At 40.7% G+C, this 20,752-nt stretch overlaps 1 protein-coding gene across 1 annotated transcript in view; it reads right to left on the bottom strand.

The window, feature by feature from the left end:
• Window positions 1-505: 505 nt before the first annotated feature.
• RAPGEF5 (Rap guanine nucleotide exchange factor 5) overlaps window positions 506-20,752 on the bottom strand; it is a 162,835-nt gene continuing 142,588 nt past the window's right edge. Inside the window, 6 exon segments of the mRNA XM_042802015.1 lie at window positions 506-4,253; window positions 7,645-7,699; window positions 12,238-12,302; window positions 15,562-15,649; window positions 16,737-16,787; window positions 19,465-19,555. Of these exon segments, the coding sequence (XP_042657949.1) occupies window positions 4,135-4,253; window positions 7,645-7,699; window positions 12,238-12,302; window positions 15,562-15,649; window positions 16,737-16,787; window positions 19,465-19,555 (469 nt within the window). The 3' untranslated portion in view covers window positions 506-4,134.

Below are 20,752 nucleotides of genomic sequence, written 5' to 3'. Positions count from 1 at the left end.
ACAAGCTTCAGCTGCATTACAGAGCACTTGCAGCCCATCACAGATTCTGCCTTCCCAGCAGCAGACCAGCTGAGAGGAAGGAGAGGAAATAGCACTGGCAGGGATGCTTGATGACAAGGAAAAGCATTTGCTGTCCTCAGTAAGAGAATCAAGTGCTGATAAGCAGACGCCAGAGGATATGAAGATAGATTTACTCCTCCCCTCTCCCACGGGGACTTCTCATGGTGGCTCCAGGCCCCTCTTAGACTGTGCCCTGATGATAAGGCACAGCTGAGACCCCTATTAACCTCATCCCTGCTTCTGAAATGTGGGTACCAGTGAGTCCCACCGACCAGAGGCAGATGAGCAGCTCTGAACGGGATCAGGTTCCTGAGCCTCGACGTGCATCAGCATCCACATTGCAAACACAGTGAGGGTTTGTGGAAGGGAATGACTGGAAGTAAAATATTCCCATTAGAACAGTAAGTACATGTGATAGGCATGAAGGCACAGAGCCCAGACTTCGTTAAGGTAGTTTTTATATTTTTAAAAGCAATATTAAAAAAACACTGGAAAATGCAAGATAAATGTAACAGTTGCTTCTACAAGTTTTAACCTTGTATTGCTTGGCCATTTTGACATATAAATTATTGCTTACTAGCTCTCATAAATACACAACACAATAATATGTACAGAGGCAGACAAGCATGAAATATTAAAAGGAAAACATTGGCAATATTAATTCTGGTAAATCGGATTATTTCATACATACCAGGTCTCATAACGGTGGATAACTACTAGCCATAGTCCCTGAGAAGTTAGGTAAATATCTTGATTTGGGGTTTTCTATTTTATTACTTTTAATGCAAGTTGACAGCATTATGGCACTCAGAGAGAATGGAACAGGCAGGTGTTCTTACCTCAGCTCATTGACTTCATCCCAGTATTTAACAGTGTATAAGATGACAATAAATAGGCTATGCAAATAAATATTACTCTGCTAAAATGCTTAGTATTTACATCTTTCTTTGTAACTTTACAGCAGCATGTATCTTATTATTTCTGGTAACATCCTTTTTTGCCACTGTCATGCAAATGCAATTTACTTCTGATGATGGGGCTAGAATCAAAAAGCTGTGTTATAGAAACATCTAAATCTGATGAAACAAAATCCCACACCAAAGAGGTACAGAGTGACCCAGCTCTTTCCTTTGTTTTGTCGAATTACTCCTCAAGGCTACTAAAGAAAATACGCAGAGTATTTAACCCCAGGTGCAATTGTGATAAACTGAACTTGCAAGATTCATGGATTTTATCCAATATAACATAATTACACTATTGAAGGTTTTTTAAAAAAAAAAAAAAATTACACAATATCACCAGTGTTGGACCCCGTTAGAGGCTGTATAATGCCCCCCTTCCCTTTCACAGGGTTTACTTCTAGTTCTCCTCCCAACTACCACACCTTCAAACTGCTTGCCAGCCTGCAGCCCAGCTCTGCAATACTTTACCTGTTGAATGAAGACTCTGAAGGGCCTTTTTCTTAGGAGACAGATTAGCTACAGATTTGGGATATTTGACTTTCCTTTATGGGAACAGTTATAAGTTCTATATTTTCAATGTGAAATTGATGCACCCATGTTGGCCCTTCACACCAGAAATTTATATTGAAATTATGCAGGCCACTATGAAAACTAGTTTGTAAAGTTTTAAACAGTAGTCTAATTAGCCACAACACAAACAATGAGGTTAATGCTGGCTATGTGCCTTCAAATTGATTTTATGCCAGCTGCAAGGGGTAGACAACAATTCATTTAGTATAGTTACAGTGGTGCAGATAGCCAATACCTCAGCTGGCCTGAAGCACACTGGTACAAGTTAACCCATCAATTTCCTTCAACCATTTTCATCTAGCACAGTGAGGAGCCTTCAGGGTGGCTCTAGTGTGCTTTCAAATCAAAGACTGAGCACAGAATCATCTTTCTTCTTTCCCCACCCCCGTTTCTTTTTTTCCCTTCTTTCATTTCCTTGTCTTTTATTTTTCTCTGGCATTGCTGCTGCTTCAGCAGCAGTAACTACCAAAACTATCACAGAGCCAAATGCAGTGAAGTGAGAAAGAGCCCCGCTCTCTCACCCTGAATACCTTCTAATGCTCTCGCTCCCACAGATTTCAACAGAACAATTTATGGACTAGTGTTACACCACATGAACAGCATGCAGGCTGGTCTACATACAAGCTCCTAAAAATAATGCCACAGTAAAAAAGATTTCACAAGGGGGAGCTCAAAACCCAGCAAAGAACCCAGGTAATGGGGCTAGAGTGGGGATTCGGGGAGTGCTGTAGCCAGAGGAAGAACTGCAATTACACAAGCAACAAATTTTGTCTGGTTTGTGTTCTTACACTGCAAAAATAAGCCCACCGCAGCTAGTATCCTCATCTGAACAGTTTTGGTCTGTTTGCACAAAAGAGTTATTTACAATATGTGCAGTCACATCTACAGAAGAACATAGGAAATTTTTACTCCATGGCCAGCAAGAGTTTATTTTTTTTTCTTTTTACTGGGTAAAAAGAAGATTTTTGTTTTTATTAAAAAAAAAAAAAAAGTCATATAGTATTTGATAATAACAAAGTACAAGCAAATACATTTCTGAAACATCTGTTTCCTTTACAATAGATCTATACAATATTTCACAGATGGGAAAACTGAATGCATTCTACAGATTCCCCCACAGACTACGTGTTAAAGCTGCTTTTTTTAAATCCCTTTAAACCAGAGATAACACAATGATGAAGAGCATGCTACTTCAGTATTCCCACACTTCAGTAAAGGAGCATTTTCTTGGAAGTCTTCCTCATGTGGAAAACATACAATAGAGATGGGCAAGCAATGCAGTGTATCCTCCCTGCTCTGCAAAGGAACTGTTACTGTGACTCAGCGCACAAACACGTGCCACACTGCACAGCACACTGCTGTGGCATTCACTAGATTATTTCAGGGCAACTTCTTAGCACTGAAAACCAAAGCTACAGAGACGGTGGTGCTTAGATGTAAGTCAGCTGTAGACAAGGCTTTAGAAATGCTGCTTCAGTACATAGCCAGAAGTAGTAGTACTTTTAGCTACATGAAAATTGGCTAAGGAGGGGTGTGAGATGGCCAGAAGCAGTAAAGGGACCCTGATGCTGAGAGCCCGGTGTGTGTATGCAGGTAATTACACTGGTACACTGTAAGGTGTACCCTTTTGTTCTTTAGAAACTAAAAGTGTGTGCAAGTTAGGTGAAATTTTACCTGCTGAAAGAGTATTTCCAGGAGGTGAGTTAGGAATGTAGGTGGATCTAAGCATTGCCTCTGAATAGACACCGAGGAGGCTATAATCCAAGCAGAAAACAAAGCTCCTGCTATAATAATTTATAACACATTAACCGCAGGAGCTGGTACTGTATCTGAGATAACTGAAAAGGAAGAAAATAACACATTTTCAGTGTACAAACAACTGTGTCCATAAACTGCAACTGAAGTGGACTAGTTCTTATGGTGTGTTAGAAAGCAGATTCTTAAGGGGCCATAAGAGTGTGAACTGTTTACTGCTGACCTCCACATCATGATGCACTCTTGAGTTTCATCTGGTGCGCTGACTTTTTATTCCCATTCTTGGTTGTCTGTCCACACTTATCTCAAATAAGACTCAGAGGAGCTGCATGGGTTGCACAGGACTTTTGGCAAAAATACTTCGGCAGCCTTGAATTAGTGAGGTACGTACTATGGTGAACTGAGAATCAATCCCCTTGCGGCATGTTGCTTGCTGAAATGTTTTGCTGCTGTGACACGACGGTTTCTTTCATTCTAATACTGGCAGAATCTGCATTGAAAGCTACACTGGACCAAACAATATTTTCACAGAAACCAAGCTCCTGAGCTCAAAGGACGCTGCTCCTCTCCCTCCCGTCCCGGTGACCAGCGAGGATGGCACCAAGCATGCCCTGCAACTCTGTGAGCAGCTCCTTTGCTGGCTCTTGCCCGATTCTCCTGTGCATGTTGTGTGAGCTACTGATAAAACTCAGTAAACTGTTCTCATATAGGGAAGCAACATGCTTGGCATAAACATTCACTTAATTCAAAGTGCTGCAGTTACAAGGTTATATGAAGCTGTGTATGCTCACACTCGCGGCTCTATCCTGTGAGAAAGCTCAAACAGAGCTTGCTGGTTGTCGATGACATGCAGGTGATGGACGTATGGCTTCAGCTCATGATGCTCTTTTGAAGGAACTTCATTGCCTGTAAGACAGGAGAAAGGGGAGGGATCAGAAAGCCATGCTTTGTGTGCTTCTCTGTCCTGAGCATTACAAAGTCCCCGGTGTGACAACCTGTCAGGTGCTAGACAGGTGCAAGAAAGACGGCCAGCGATCCAAAGGACTTGCTGCTGAAGTGCTGTGCGTGAACTAACAGCTAGATACAGAAAAGGGGAGAAGAAAGAAAGAAGCGGGCAAGGCAGGGCAGCCAGCGTGCACGAAGGAGGGACAAGTGGGTGGCAAGAAGCTGACTCTTCCCAGGTGGAAGATTTACTCCTGCTGGCAGTACAGGCAGTCTGTCCCCAGAAAGGGTGGTTCAAGGTTCCCTCTGTGCCGCTCTGGCAGCACAACGGGACCTTGAGCAGGGGTGGGCAACCCAGCTGTAACTTTTAAACAACCGTAACGCAAGTACACAAGACAGGAGGCCTCGGATAATTTCCTTCAGAGCAGGTGAAAGGTGACAGCACAGCAGATGGATACAAAAGCTCTTCAAAGCTGCTCTGCCAGGCCCCTGCATTTTGATCTGTTATGCTTTTGATTTCTGATCTAGTAATAGAGACGAGAGTCATGCTGTCATTTCACGGGAGTTCACACGGCAAAAGGAATTAGCTGTGTAACAGACAAATTGAAGGGCGGCTTGAATAGCAGATGTTTTCTGTTACAAGCTTTATGCCTGGCACTGGCTTGGGGGAACTCGCCGCCCGTGAGACCCTCCAGCATGGCTGGTGACCAGCAGAAGTGGAAAAGGAAAAGCTAAGCTCATGGCCACGGGACCATCAAGACACACAGAGAAAGCGATGAGATACCTTTCCCAAGCATTGCTGACTGACACACGAGCAAAGGTTGCAGAGGTCCTTTCTAGCCCATGTCCTCAAGGAATTTTTAATAACATTACCATAAATTAAGAAAGAAAACCCCTCAAAATTCCTTGAACCAATCAGCTTAACTCACGCACTCCCTCCCTCTCCTTTGTTTCATTATCATCCTTTTCTCCATGCTCTCCAGCTACACGAGAAGCTTTCCAGGAACCGACCACCCCACTTGTTTCTAAAGAGTGCTGTACGATGCTCTGCAGGTAACGTGGGATGTCAGTGCAGCCAGTTCTGTGTGCGGCTGCTAACAGGGCTCCCCTGTTAAAAATAGCTATTTTTATGAGCTATTTCTGAGTAGCTAACTAACTTGAGAAATGTGGGAGACAACACAACAACGTGATAAATTTGTGTCAGGAGAGAGAGATGTCCTTTTTGTTCTGGGGGAATGGGATCCCAGCAGCTGTACTGAACATACTGAAAAACATTTGTATTTCTCCTTAACACCTGAAATGTCAAAAGCCTGAATTATGTTATTTTCTTAGGCTGCTTTGACTGGTTTTGGAAATGCTATTATTTGTTTTCAGGATTTAGGATATAAAAGCATTATTTCCATTAAAAAGGCATCTCAGTCTTGCTTGGAACCTAACCAGTTTTTAACCCAGACAGACTTTGGCCTGTAAGCTTAATACACGCGATACAGTTCATAAACAATAATAATATTCCTTGCTTAGTTTTGTTTGAATTCTTTCCTACAGCGAGACGCCTGCTGCTCTTAGGCCAATCTGGGAATTGATGCAGTAGAAAGATTCACATTCCTGAGAGCAAAATAAGCCCACTAGAAAAGGAAACTGTCCATAAAGTCTCAATAAATATTCAGTGAATTCATTTCATGCCTAAACGAATTTAAGGAAAAAAAAAAAGTGCCTACAGGGATGTCTGTATAAGCTGCTTTTTAAATGCCAGCTTCACAATAAATCAAGTCTGTGGTAAAATAAAATAACAATCACGTACTTCAAACTACCAGATTATATGATAAATCTCAGGTATTAACCTTGGATTTATGTTGCAACACTTACAAAACCACTTGGGGAAAAAAAAAAGGCAAAAATGAGATGAAAGATTTGCAGAGAAGCTGGGAAAAAAAATCACATCATTAAAATAAACCAATGTTACATTTTATAATGCCAAATAAGAGATATTCTAACTCACAGAGGCATGGTTTGGATAATCAATATTTCCTTCAATAACTGGTTTAACAGAATAGAAAAAAAAGGCATGTTCTTCTTCCTCCCCCCCTCTCTTATATTTATAACACAAAATAACACAAGAACCATAATACTAAGCAGCCTTTCTTTAAAAAAAAAAAAAAAAAAAAAAGACTGTACATCCACATGGTGATTCTACGGAACAAATGTTCAGCAAAGCTCTCAACAGTACCTATCATTCTCCAAGGTATGTGTATTTATACACAAAATTATTATCATTATTCTTTTTGTTGGAGTCCATGTTGACAGCTGCTGAAAATTCAGCTAGAAAAAAAGAAATTATTCAAACTCTTTTTCCCCAAGGCTGCAGCACATTCCTGAACTTCTCTTTGGAAAAGAGGTTTTAGTCACCTCAATAAAGGACATGTTTAGTGGGTTTGGCTTAAAAACTAACCACTTCCTAAAGTAGTGTTGTAATTGTCCCCTTCCCGTGTTTAACCTCTCTGCAGAGAATGAGAAATGCTGAAGAGAAAAACAAGGTTTCTCCTCTGTGAGCAGCAGAACAGAGTAAGCTAGTGTCTTCTGGCATGGTCCCATAGGGTTGGATTCTCTGGTGGCTATAATAAGGTGGAAACACACAGAAGTCTTTTGTGTGGCTGAGGCACTTGTGACCATTCCCATCAGCATAGATCCTCCAGTGTCTAAAGCAGGCAGAGCTCTATTTGTGGGCTTCCCCTAGCAGAGGTACTAACACAACCCCCTATTTTCTACTTTGGCAACTATTTTCACAAAACCCACAAGGACCTTAGTATCATCAAAACTTTTACCATTTTGTGAAATGTCCTTAAGAACCCAAACTAAGCAAACAATTGCTCTTGATGAAAAGCTAAGTGAAAAGCTGTGGTGCTGAGTACCATCTTTTAGCTACTGGAAGCCAAGACAGCTGTGAATCCATTACCAAAACACACAGCCTACCAAGCGACTGAGGCAACTTGGTTATAGCTGGGGAAGTAAGAAAGAGCAGCATATATCAGAGGTGTCCATTATTAAGTGCAGCTGGCACAGCTCTTGCACAGTATTTTGAAGAGGTGGTAGTTTTTGCAGGAAAATAATTTACAAAAAAATTTGGAAGCTGTTTCTTTGTAAAGTAAAGCTTCATCCAACTATGGTTATTGCTATGTTGACCTTCCAACAGTGATGCCCCCTCTTGCCAGTTGGTTAAATAATTGTCGACCATGTTTTGCTGGTGTAGTAAACCTGAGCAAGTGGAAAGAAGGCAGAAAAAAAAAAAACAAAAAACAAAAACAAAACCCTCAAGGCTGTACAAAGGCAAAATAAGTAGCAAATTTTGGCTACTCACCAAACTGGTTATTTCTGCAGTGTCTCAATGACCGAACAGTATCTGCAATCATGTGCTGCAAAGATAAGATATAAAACGTCAGTGAAAAAAATCTGAGATGGATTCTGTCATTAAAAAAACCTCCTTGTCCTACATTGTACAGCGAAATCTACAGTAAGGTAGAAAGCAAAGATAGCAGGAAAAAGACTTTGGTCTTTGTCTTAGTGACAATATTTGATGAAACAGCGTTAGTCTAGAAGGTCCTTACTGGTATCACAGAGATTAAATGAGAACAACACCCTAAGAGCCCATAGAAGGTTGTAATGAAAAACAGTCAAACAATTCCTTATTTTTGTTCAGGTGACTTTTATTAAACTGAACGCCTACAGATGGGAAGTCCTGTGGACTGGGTGGGTGCTTCTGGGTTCAACCCCCAACTTTAGTGCATTATCCAGGGCATTTGGTAGTCTGCAACCTCTCATTCTGTCTCCAGGTGTTGTCCAGTTAGGCTTACAAGCCCCTTTGTGGCACTGACTATACCTTAATGTATACTTGCATAATGCCCAGCACAATCAGGCACCAGTGTCAGCTAGGCAGGTTTCTGCAGTACGATAACCAACACAAATAAAGAGCCCATAGTCTAAACACCACAGAGCAAGGACCCTGACATCTCCGCAGACACATACCAAATAAGACTATGCTATAGGTATACTATTTTAAGAAAATCTGGTGCTAACAGAGATATTGGATGTTCACTTAGAGTAAGCAGAGGAAATAAAAAGTCGAAATTTGGTTTCTCATTCAGGCTCAGGTCTTCAACTTATGAAAACTGGAATTGTTCACTATAAATCAGTGGAGTGTGCTCATTTTCCCTAGATGTTGCCCATAAAGTTCCTAAGGCATTATTATTTCTTCTTTATTTGACTGATTCTGTGGCAACTCTTCACCATATCTAGTAACTAATTTAAGCAAATTGCAGTTAGCAGGAACGATATAATAGCTCATGCAAACATCTGATGATCTTCTCACATCTCCCGCAAAGAGGTGGAAAGGATTAACTGTAATGAGTAGAGTATGTTTAAGACCAGAATGACACAGAACAGCTCATCTCTCAACACCCTGGGAGTGGCTTACAAGGCTCCTCTGCAGAAAAATTTATCGCAAGAGCATGTTTAATGGAAACTTCATATTCCTTTCATCAGTGAATCAAAATAATTTTTCTTGTTACCCGCTGTGCTTCATTTGACATGAAATCACGCAATCTCTTGTGCTGATGTCCTTGCACTGATAATAATTAAGTTCTAATGAGATGATCTAGATTTCATTATCAATAGTCTGAGTACTGGGAGAGCTACAACTTCCACCAGTGCTGCTGCTGTGATGTTTTTTAGCTGATGCCCTTTGCATTTGACTTTTAGAAGAGAGACCCCACTATCTCAATCACTCTCATTCTTTGCTCTTTCTCCTTTGACAGTGTGGGGGTCCATCCCAAGACTGACTTCTGAAGGTGATGCTCTGGTAACAGAACCACCTCTTTGTGTAATGATCTCTTACAGCAGAATCCCCAATCTCCTGGCTTTCGGAGGCATTTCTCTCTGTCTGTTTTCAACTCTCTGGGATCCAATTGTAATACAGAAAATCAGCCAATTCATCTGCAAAGCAAATGCTGTCTCCTGACTGTTTAATCAGGTGCTTGCATACCACTAGTGTGATGAGTAACACACATCTCTAGTGGCCTTTCAGGCTATCAGCTACCTAGGTTCATTACCATTCCTTTAACTGAGGATAGCAAAAACGCAGGCTTGGGAGTTGCACAGATATTCAGGGGGTGGGAGCTGAGAACCTTCAGCTGCATGTACACAGTCCTTTACAGCTGAAGGCCCCAGGTAAGAAGGTGTTATCTAAAATGGTAATGGCCATTGACCTGTATTAGAGTTTGCTGGGGGTGTGGCTAAGACATGTCATTGCTAAAATATGGGTGACAGCTGACTGGAGGAAAAAAACCTGAAGAAGCCACATTTCAGTGAAGCAGCTCGGTAAACACCATGAAAATACTTCGAGATGCAACAGTATAAGACCGTGTTTTCAATTATTCCTTCAGATTTAGTTGAGGAAGTGGGTATGGTACTAAATATTGACCCAACACTTTTCTAGACTAGAGTTCACCCAGCATGGAGTTAAATAAGCCACCGCAATCCTTTCGACTTTTGCTAAAACTAGGTAACATTCCCAAGACAAAAGATCATTTAATTTTGTTCTCTTTGTAAACTCCCTTATTTATACTTTGAATTAACTTAGTCTTCACTGCAATCAAGTCATGTCAAATCAAGTTGTTACGGTAAGATTGTTGAGGCCATGATGGTCTAAGAATATAAAAGAAGCAGCTATTGTAAGGAGAGAGAATATCTTTTATTAAACCAATTGATATAGTTGGAAAAAAGAATGGTTTTGACTGACAAGTCCTCCTTAAGGTGAGATGCTTAATGCAGAAATGAAATATTTCAGAGTACTGATTCAAATGGAGACATGAGAAACCATCTTTGCTTTTAAATTTCTAAGCAGAAATTCTGTGCATTTATGACAGTAAGTTCCTTCCCCAAAGCAGTAATCTGCTATGGTAGAATAATTCCTTTCTTCTTTTTCTCCAATAGCAAATCTTCAGGTGAGGTCCAGTGGCTTGATCCAAACCAAGCAGGACTCAATGTCAATCCTAATTTTTCTCAGCAGAGGCCAGAAAGTGCTCAGCACAGTAGAAAGCACCAAGGAAGATATCCTTCCTTGGGATAAAGCCCTTATAATTAGAAAAGAAACATGAACTGATGTATACGTGATCATGTGTGATGCATCTTGTCAGTTCATGCCCACTGACTAAATACCTTAGCATCCAAATGAACCAGTGTAATAAGTGTACTGCCTGAATTTCCACTATATTCATATTTAAATTTCTCCTAAGACCCCACTTCCTAAGCTTGCACTACTGCCTGCATTCATATGTACACAGGGCTCCAGGAGACAGCAGTTCCTGAGGGCATGATCTGACTAATAATTTGGAGGAAGTGTCAGTTTGAACAACCCTTACCCCAGCACTATCACCTCCTACTCTCGTCCCCTCCCCGCCGCCATTTAAAATGCCCATTATCCATTTGCATGGAAAAGGTGAAATCCTGGCTCTCTGAAGTCAATTAGCAAAGCTCCCGCTGCCTCTGGAGACACAATGGTGACAGAAAGGATAGGAAATCTTACCCAGAAAACCCAGCATATATTAAATACATACATGATTAAACAACAAACAAACAAACTAACAAGGTCTGGCTAAGGCTGGAACGAGAATCAAATCCTACATATTCACTAAATAAATATATGGGCCAGTGGGGGGATTTTAGTAATAATTATTGTGCATCAAGAGCTGGTTTAATTTACATGTTAATTGGATGTACTTCCAAGAGGCAATGAAGAAGAACATGCTAATGAGTTTTATGCAAACACCTAAAGGTCAAACAGTTAATGGACTTGGGACAAGAAAACCTTTCATTAAATGCAAATCAGTGTTCTTGTGAACTCCGCAACAAGAAAAGGTACAGAAATCAAATAGAAAACACAAAAAGAGGAGCTCAGGTTCAAAAGTCAAAGTCTACATCTGCTTGCAAGTTGAAAGACAATGTACATCATGATAGGGTGTGAAAAGAAGTTCAACATCTGGTTTCACAAAAAACTCCATGCTTGCACGTTCATTCTCAGACAAGTGTAAACACATGGAGGAAATAATTGGGAACCAGGCACATCCATCTGGACTAACAGTCCCATGGCACAGCTAGAGCAACTGGGAAGAACATTTTGGTTTCTTGATCAAATACTCCAGGCCAACAAAAAGAACAAAAAAACCCAGAAGTTTCTTCACCACAGTTCAGATATATAAACCGTGGCTTTCAGTGCTACAAAAATATTATCAACAGAGAAATGAAATATCCAAATTAGAGAAACCAAACCTCTATCAGTAATATCATACCAGAATAGATGTCATATCATGTCTAGAGTAGATGTGGCCAAAGATACAATGTCAGTAAGTGCCATTCTACATGAAAGTTAGTGTAGTGGTATTTACAGTCAGTTTAATTCAGGCATTATTTTCTTCATCATCTAACCTGGATCAAAAATTTTAATTCATTTAAGATCCCTGGAATTAGCATGCCAGTGGCAAATAATAAACTAGAGAAACCTTTTCCTTAGTGCCTTGAGAAAAAAAAAGGAAACATAATTCAGAGAAAGCTGAAGCAGGAGAACTTAACTGAGAAGAAATAGTCCATGAGGTGGTGCAAAGGAATAGATCTCACTGGGAAAAATCTGAGTGGACTGTGTGGCAGTGATGCTGGCCATCACTGGTTTAGCCATTTTACCCAGAAGTGGTGGGAGGAGGAGTGAGAAGACAGAGGAGCAGAAGAAAGGGGCATGGGAGACAAACTGTTGGCTGTTTTATCCTGCTTGCTCTTTTTACACCTGTTTATTTCTCCCTGATTCAGTCAGAAGAAAAACTTTTAGTCTCACAAGATAAGGGAGGGAAAGGGAAGAAGAGAATGTGAATCTCTTTCAAAAACAGGAAGGACAAAATTAGCTTACCAGCTTTTCAAAATTAACAAGGTTATCCAGAAAAGTCTTATTTCCTTCATGGATGAATGTTACATCTGAAAAAAGATAAAGGAGAGAGAATTATTTGTCATGGCTTTGTTGTTTAATACAAAGAAATAAAATGACTAAACAGCAATAAAAAGAAAAAAAAAAAAAAAAAAAAAGAGGAAAGTATCCCATTAAGGATTGACACAATACCTCGTAGCAGTGGAACAAAACCCTGGTATAATGATGACATGCAGAGATTATTAGATAACAACACTGTGTAACACATCGTAACAAGAGGATTTTCAAGTGGGAGCACAGATTTCTTATTAAACCTGGCCTGTGTTACTTCTGGGGTGCGCGTCATACAGAGGACGGCTGGGAGCAGGCGGGGGCATCCGGGGGGAGGGCCCCGCAGGGCCCTGATCCGGGCACACTGCCCACGGCCGTGCCCAGGCTGGGGCTGGCTGGTCCCCGAGGGGACGGGAGACCAGATGTTGGAGTCGGCTCTGACACCCCTTCTTCTCTCTCTGTGGGACACGATGACTCTGATGTCCACCCCAGAGACAACGGGCTACAGCAGTGGCCAGCCGGGGAAGGTTAAACACAAGCCACCAGTTCCAAGTTCAAAGCCTTGAAATAAGCACTATGGCTAGGAAAAAAAAAAAAAAACACTTGTACGCAGTGTTGTTGGAGAGAATTTGCAAAGGCAACAAAAAGGTCAGTGAGAGGAAAAGGAAAAGGTCTATATTTGGCTCCAGGAAGGGGACTGAACACAGTGTAATGGAGCAGGGGGAATATGAAGCGAAACAAATGTTGCTAAATTAAGATTACTATTAAAACAGTAGCTTGAGGTCATTTTCTCCATTTTTCTAATATATATTAGAACACGAAGTGAGACTTATCTCGGACATGAAGTATCAAGGACGTGGATGGATTCCCAGTGGGGGCTGAAGCTCTGACTGCAATTGTGCATCCTCTGGGTTACTGAAAAACTAGCAGGAGCAACAACCACCATGCCCCTGTCAGCTCTCTCCTGGATGGGCAGGGACCCAGGAGTGCCAGGAGCAGACAGCACTACATAACGAGATGGCACTCCAGTACCATTCCTTCTTAAAAGTCACAGTTGTGTCTGCCAGCAGGCAAATGGCAACGTCCCCCTCTCAGCAGAGGTGCCAACCCCCAACCCACCAGTCTAACTGTGCATCTCAGTATTTCTCCTCTGCTCATCTCTAGGACCCCTGATGCCCACTGAGCCCCCCTAGTTTCAGGGGATTTTAGGACTGGGAACCTGCAGCTGATGCTGGGGGATGCTTCATCACACCCTCACCCCCTCCCATCCTCCTCCAAAAGAGCCGACCTGATTTATTTCCTTTTGCTTCAAAGACTCGCTCTATGCCTGAGGGGCATTTTGTAATTGCTTAGAAAGGAAACGGTTAAGGGCTTCACGGGCTGGTGGAAGCCCTGTGTGAGGGGTGATGGAGCACTCCAGTGCCCCCAGGGCAGCCGGGCTGGGGTCTGCCTTGGGCAGGAGAGATGCCAGCCCGGACCCCTCAGCAAGTGGGGTGAGCAGGGCCCACGCTGGGGAGGCCGCCTGCACCCCTCTGCCTCTGGGCAGGATCCTAAAAATCAGGGGAAAGGAGGGAGCAGGACCGTTATACCTCCTCTGCTGGGCTGCTCTGGGGCACCCCAGGAAAGGGACAGGGAAAGGACACGGCCTCAGGACACAGGCATTACTTGTCTCTATATCAATGCACTTAGAACCGTCTGTAACATCTAATAAAAAACTTCTGCGGGAAGCAGAAATTTTCACACAACTTTTAAAGTCAGTGACAGCAATGTGTATATCTCTAAGGGTGGAAGGAACAGAAATTTGCTTTGCAGCCAACAACTAAGAGTCTAGATAAATTCAGCGGAGCAGAAAATTGCATCTGGGCTAGGTTGTAAGGGTATATCACTGTATTTTATTACACATTTGAAAGATCTGCCTGGTTTTCAAAAGCTGTGTCTGTGTACTGCAAGAGAGCTCTGCATTTAAATTTAATTAACTTTAAAAGGACACTCTAAAGTTATTTTTCATAATTAAAGTTTATTAATGATTTTCAGTTTTTTCTTGAAACTACTTTTGTTCCTCTTGCATTGAAACACAGTAATTTGTTGAGTGACTGATGATTTGTATGCTATCCAGGCTTATTTTACTGGTCTTGGGAATAACATTAATGCAAACATGCTTGACATGGAATAAAGTCCTACATACTGTGCAATGCTTTGGGAACTACCAACCTTGGTAACATCTCCTTATGGATCACTGTACTGAAGGAAAATACTGTATTAATTTGAAAAGTCTCCTTACTATCTCCAATACATTTTAGAGACATGAATGCTACTTATGTGCATGTTCTTATACATCATATTGTAGTGCTGCACAAACATCATTGCTACAAGTTACTTGTTTATGTTTGCTGCCTTTGTTTGCAGGCAAGACGTACTTGAGAACACTTAAAAAATATTTATTTTGAAGCCTTGATAATTGTAGCCATATGAATTAATGCAAACTCCTTTGATGAGTGCAAAGAGGGGAAGTGCCTGATGGTTCCCGAACTGTCACCAACTGATCTGGAGAATCATCTTCAAACATTTTAAACTTGCAGCAGCAGCAGGCTGGAATAAACAGCCTAAAGAGAACGCTTTCGGAATACAGGAATAATCAAATGAATCTGCCATGTTCAAAGACAAGGCAATTAATAATTAATGACTCCAAGACAACAGAATATTTGAAATACCTGTCACTTAATTAGCCGCCCAGCTCTCTGCAGGAAGCAAGTAGCTGTATTTTATTTCAATGGATTTTTTAAAAATAATTTTTTTCATAGTAAGGTTTTATTTATCTCTCTCAGACCTACAAGAGACTTGAAAATCCCCTCCTCTCAGGACAGGCAGATGGGGTAAGTTTGCCTTCAGGGTGACCCCAGGTAGGCTCACCCTGGTGAGGCAGGGCAAGCATCTCTGCCGAGCAGCGTGCCCGAGGCCAGTCTCACTTCTTCACTGCAGAGGATGTGGCCAAAGCAATGGCACACCGCTCTATCCACACTTGATGGGATGGCACTGAAGTTTGAGAACCTGTGTGAAAATTGCCATCTTCCCCTTGTCTTAAACACCAGCTGTTTATTATCCAGACCAAGTGCTATCTTGTCGATACCACTACACCTGCCACATACTTATCATAAGGCCATGTGAAGGAAAAAAGAAAAAAAAAAAAAAGAAAAAAAAGCACCTTGTACTTATTTTAATTAACCACAATGAAGAAGAGCGGCCAAGCTTTAACATTACCTTTCAGAAGTAAGGGCATGAAGGGGATTTTCGGAGATTTCATTTTCTTGAATGCATCTCTGTAAGCTTTGTGATTCAGAGAAGGATCCTACAAAACCATTTGGGCAATAGAGAGAAAAATCAATAGGCTATAAAAAGAGCAATTCTAAATCCATTACGGGCTTATGATCTGAACATGATTTAGATATAAAAGGTTTCTTCAGGAAATGAGGTAGATAAAGGTTTTCTGAGCTCTAAACTGAACAGGACATATAAACAGTGAAAAGAACAAACACAGTCATGTTCCTCTAGATGAAGCAGTGCTAAAATGGGAGTAAGCTGAAGAATAGATTCACTGGGACTGCTCTATAATTTCCCCAGAAATTTCTTAGCAAAATCTCTTCAGCTTACTATTTAGCACAAGATGTATCCCAGAATGTATTGCCAATTAATTTCTTCTTAAAAAAAAACAACCCACCACCAAACAACAAAAAAATCCCAACAAAAATTGCTCTCAGATCAATGGAACATATTGGAGATTGTAAAAGAAAATAAGAGAGTATGTTTCAGTGGTGTTGTGTAAGTAATTCAAAAAGTCATCTCCATTTCCCGTATAAACGAACGTTTTTGTACACCAGCTCACACACAATCTTGAAAACACATTAATTTATAAAGGACTCTAAGTATAGAAGCGTGACAGCCGTTAAAGGCTGAATCTCATGTTCCCTGCGCCAGGCAGTGATCTCACCACGCACCCACTTCCATGACAGCCAGAGGAAACACTTGTTTATTCAGCTTTGATAATGCTGACAAAGACCCTTAGCCTTGAATTTTGAATTTTTTTTTTTTTTTAAACTTCAGCTGTCCTCCTTTTCTCCTGATCCACAGCACGTTGCTTTGGATAAAGGTTGATTAACCACCAGCGCAAAAGAGCAGCTTCCAAATTGATGCTGGGGAACTGACACTACATTCCCCTCTCTCTGCCCTTCGCCCAGCTGTCAGGAATACAGCCTTTTTCCTTTTCGTGTTTGGAGACCACCTCTGAGCTCTGGAGAGCTGCGTGGCCTTCGGCAAATTAGAGCTCTGACATGACAAGTTCCAGCTCCAAATAACAACAGGCAGTCTCCAAATAAATTGGGAAGAAGGAAGGCAGGTAGAGACAAGAAATGCCATTCCATTGTCAATACCATACTTACCGTCAAACTTTCGAGCTCAGTGAAAAGTTTCTTGAACTTCCCAGGAATTTTCTGAAGTGGGGAAAAACAGATGAAAAAAAAAAAAAAAAAAAGATTTAAAGTAAAAAAAAAAAAAAAACAAAAAACACCAAAACACATATAAGCAGAAAAATGCTGAGATTTTTTTTCCATAAGACTGTGTGAGTCTTATGTAAGTATGTGTAAGTCTTACATGAGTCTGTGTAAGTACCAACAGGCCACTTTCTCAGACAGTTAACCTCTGCTCCTCAGCTCCAAGAGCCCTAATTACAGACCATGTTGAGTGCGATGCCAGTGAGGCACCAGACTCTGCAGCCTCACCTCAGGGACCTGCCGTCCTTCTTGTCCTTCTTTTAGGGGAACTGCTTGTTAACAGCTGTTTTTATTTTCTTCACTAGATTCCATGTCTGCTGCATTTACCTTAATACCCTTATCAAGTTAGAAGCATTAACAGAGGCTGAAAATTCAGATTCTGTGATCACATCCAGGTTCAATTATTTGTTGCAACCAATCTTCTGGTGCCAGAGAAAGAGAACTTTCCTTAAAAAATGCTTACTCCATCTCTGGTATCTCATCCTAATCCCACCGTGAGGTACACAAAACACCGCCCAAGGGAGCCCAGGCACAAACTAACTTCTTGCCCCATATGATAACACTCGCTCTGACCCACAAGCATCCATTTCCTTTTATCTCCAAGATGTTTAAATGGATTCACCACATCATACTCAAAGCAATCATTCTTCAGTTCGAATTTTGCTGCTGGCATTTCAGACTTGAAGAGTGGTGTGTGGACCTTAAAGCCTGTCTGTTTTTCTCCAACCATACTAGTTAGTCTAGTGAAAGATATCCCCCTCTTAATACAAATCCTGTCTTGTCTTTGTCCTTAGACCATGACAGCCACAGTGACACTACCAAGAGAAAAGAGATTTAGAAGAATTAAGATTAAGTGGATGTGCTGTATGATTAAAATGCTGAAATAACTGAACATGGAACTGCAATTGCACATTTTTAGTACCTTCAATCAGGGAAAGTTAGGGTCATTAAAACCCTGCACACTGTAGAAAAAAAAAGTAGAATAATATGCTTAGGAGCATACTACTTGTTTAAGAATTCAAGTGCAGAGCCAATATAATTTAGTGTCTAAATGGTTGCTTAAATTTAGGTGGTTTCATTTACATGTGTAAGTAATTATAATTAATTTATAAACATTGCTCTACTTTCTAGAAGTCACATTACTAATGCAAATAACCTTCTGCTTTTGAAATTTCCAGTGCAGTAAAGTTTTATAAATAAAAGAAATATGCATGTGACTTCGTAAATATTTTACCCACAGAAACGTGACATATTTACAAACGATACAGATGCATATGCAGTCCTTGTTCCAACAAACAATATATCCTGCTCTTCCTGAGAGAAGTCCACCAGCAGCACATGATCTCCAGAGGTCTCACCACACATAAGCTCTGCATGTTTCTGTGTGGGAGAGATCTACATCATTGCCTCCAGGTGCCTCTGATACAATACTTGGTCCCTTTCACTCTCCTACCAAAGCCCAGAGAAATGGGATGAAGGCAACCCATAAAGGCAGGTGAGGGCAAATGTTCCCTAGAAGGGCATTTTAGAAACAGGAGAGACAAGGGCTTTCTGTACTGTCATCTTCAGGTACGTATTTTTCTCTAAAATTTTTTGCTTTACCTGTTATTTAAAGTTAGCTCCACCTTGCCTGCCTCAGTCCCTCTAAACTCCTGCCCACAGAAGCAGTCACTGCCCTTGTTTCTCTCCACGCCGAAGCCACTGGCATACGCAGTGATGTTTCCATATGCATGATTTCAGCTAAGGGGGAAGACTTTGCTCTGGGCAGTGTTAGATAGGTTTGTAAGTCTCAGATGGCTGTTTGGTTTCAGCTGTTGGTGCTCAAGAGTATCTCCAAGGCAGGAGATCACAGTCGTTCTCTGTCATTTTGTATTACAGACTGACATTTTTTGAGTACTGCCTGCTTGTGGTGGCGGGGACATGGGGGAAGGATAAGGCTTCACCCCATTATACTAAATTCCTCCTTCCCCAATTTTTGGTTCATCAGCAGATATAGTAAGCTTGCAGATACTACCACTCAGTAATTTACTTAGATGGAAAAAAAAAAATCCACAAAATAAACACAGATCCCAGTGAGACCCTCCTTCTAAACATCCCATGCTCTGTCTAGCAACGGGTAGCTTCTTTAGCAGATAATCTGTTCTCTAGTATGCTCCTTAGTCATGGCCCATTTCCTAACTTTGTTGTTCAAGATGAGCAGCTGCAAAAGAGCTGATAACAGAGAATTAAAGAAGGTTTATTTATACTCTGTATTTTTTTTTTAAATTAAGTTATTTATTATAAGGCACTGCTTTTTTGGAGCTACCTTTATAAGACTTTCTGTTCTGACAACTACTTAAAACTCTAGGATAATTCAACTTTTTTTTTTTAAAAAAAAGAAGACAAGGTCTCTTTCTTTGTTCTTATTTAAAAGTTCTGGAAGGACACATTTAGTTTTATTTGAATAGCTGTGTATCTAAGGTTTCAGGTCACAGAGAAGTTTCTCTACCAACACTCACTCCATGTTTAATTTCAGCATGAAAACCCAATAATTAGGAAGAAAAGGTAATTCAATAGTATACAACCTTTGTGAGAAATGGTTTTAACAGGGTCTAAAAGATACAAAGATGTGTCTTACCTCCCAGGTCTGAGACAACCGGCTGACAGACGCTGTGTTGAGACCCATAACAATAGCAAAGAATGAATTCAGATTTCTTTGGGCTTTACAGCTGTGGAATAAAAATACGAACACTGCATTTTGATTTTTTTGTACTCAGATAAATGGAATGCACAGGTATCCTAGGTTACTGAGTCCCATTTCAACCCTCAGCACTAACATACAATCGTCTTTCCCATAATGAACTCATTAAATGTCCTCTCATGACCACCTGCAGTCTAGGTGATGGGGTCTCTAAGAGGATTTTTAGCAAATGCTCCACTGTCTCATCAACACTGTTGTTGGCAGTTTTTTTCCCTTTGCTGTCAGAAGTAATTTTCCCTTTCCAGTGTTCAAGTTACTCTCAGCTGTCCTTTACCATACAGAATAATTCATTGACCTCTATTCTGTTGTATTATACATATTTTCATCCCCTTTTTCATCTTTTCTATAAACTGTACAACACCGGTTCCTTCAATTTCTCTTTGTGGTCCTGGCCTGCAAACTACTTTTCCTTCATTGATTTCTATGCAATTTATTTTAACTTTTCTCTCATGTGTTTCCTTCTTACCAAGGAGATGTAGGGAGACAGTGAGGAGGGAAGGAGAAACATAATTACTGTTTTGGCTCTAAGTTCTTTCACCTTTCTGCGATGCAAGTATAAAACAAATATCAAATTATTTATTTGGAACAGTATCACTTTGTCCTTGCCTTTAATTTGTCATCTATTATCACCCAAGGACCTCTGTCACAGTACTGTTCTTCACAACCATGCATTTATTTCTTCAGTTCAATATTAGCATTCCCTAGCTGAATTACATTGCCTCTATCTTAAATTAAATCTTATCCTACTGCTGTTTGCACATGCCACTAGACTCCTTAGATCATTTTTTTTTCTATCCTCCAATGCATTTGCAATCCCTCGTCATTTTTATTGTCTGAAAATCTGAATAATGTTCAATTTACATATCCCTATAAATTAGTTGCAGTTAGCACTGATTCCAATACTGGTCTCTATGGAATTTGCTTGATACCTCTATTCTTTGACATTTTACTATATATGACCAGACCCTGCTTATTTCTAGTCCATTGGGAAATTAGAAATCCTGAAATATTAAGTCCTTTTCAAACAAAAAGATTCCCCCTTTCTCTCGAAGATTCTATAAAGCACTATAAACATATAGTGCACGTGTGTGTGAGAGTGAGAATCCTCTTTTAAGATAATTCTAAGTATGAATGATTCTACTGCCTTCACTGGGATTTATCATCG

The sequence above is a fragment of the Tyto alba genome, unplaced genomic scaffold (genome assembly GCF_018691265.1).
Source record: "Tyto alba isolate M040663 unplaced genomic scaffold, T.alba_DEE_v4.0 Super-Scaffold_38, whole genome shotgun sequence".
In the NCBI taxonomy this organism is placed as follows: domain Eukaryota; kingdom Metazoa; phylum Chordata; class Aves; order Strigiformes; family Tytonidae; genus Tyto; species Tyto alba.
The sequence above is the reverse complement of the archived record's forward strand: the minus strand, read 5'-3'. Positions and strand labels throughout refer to the sequence as shown.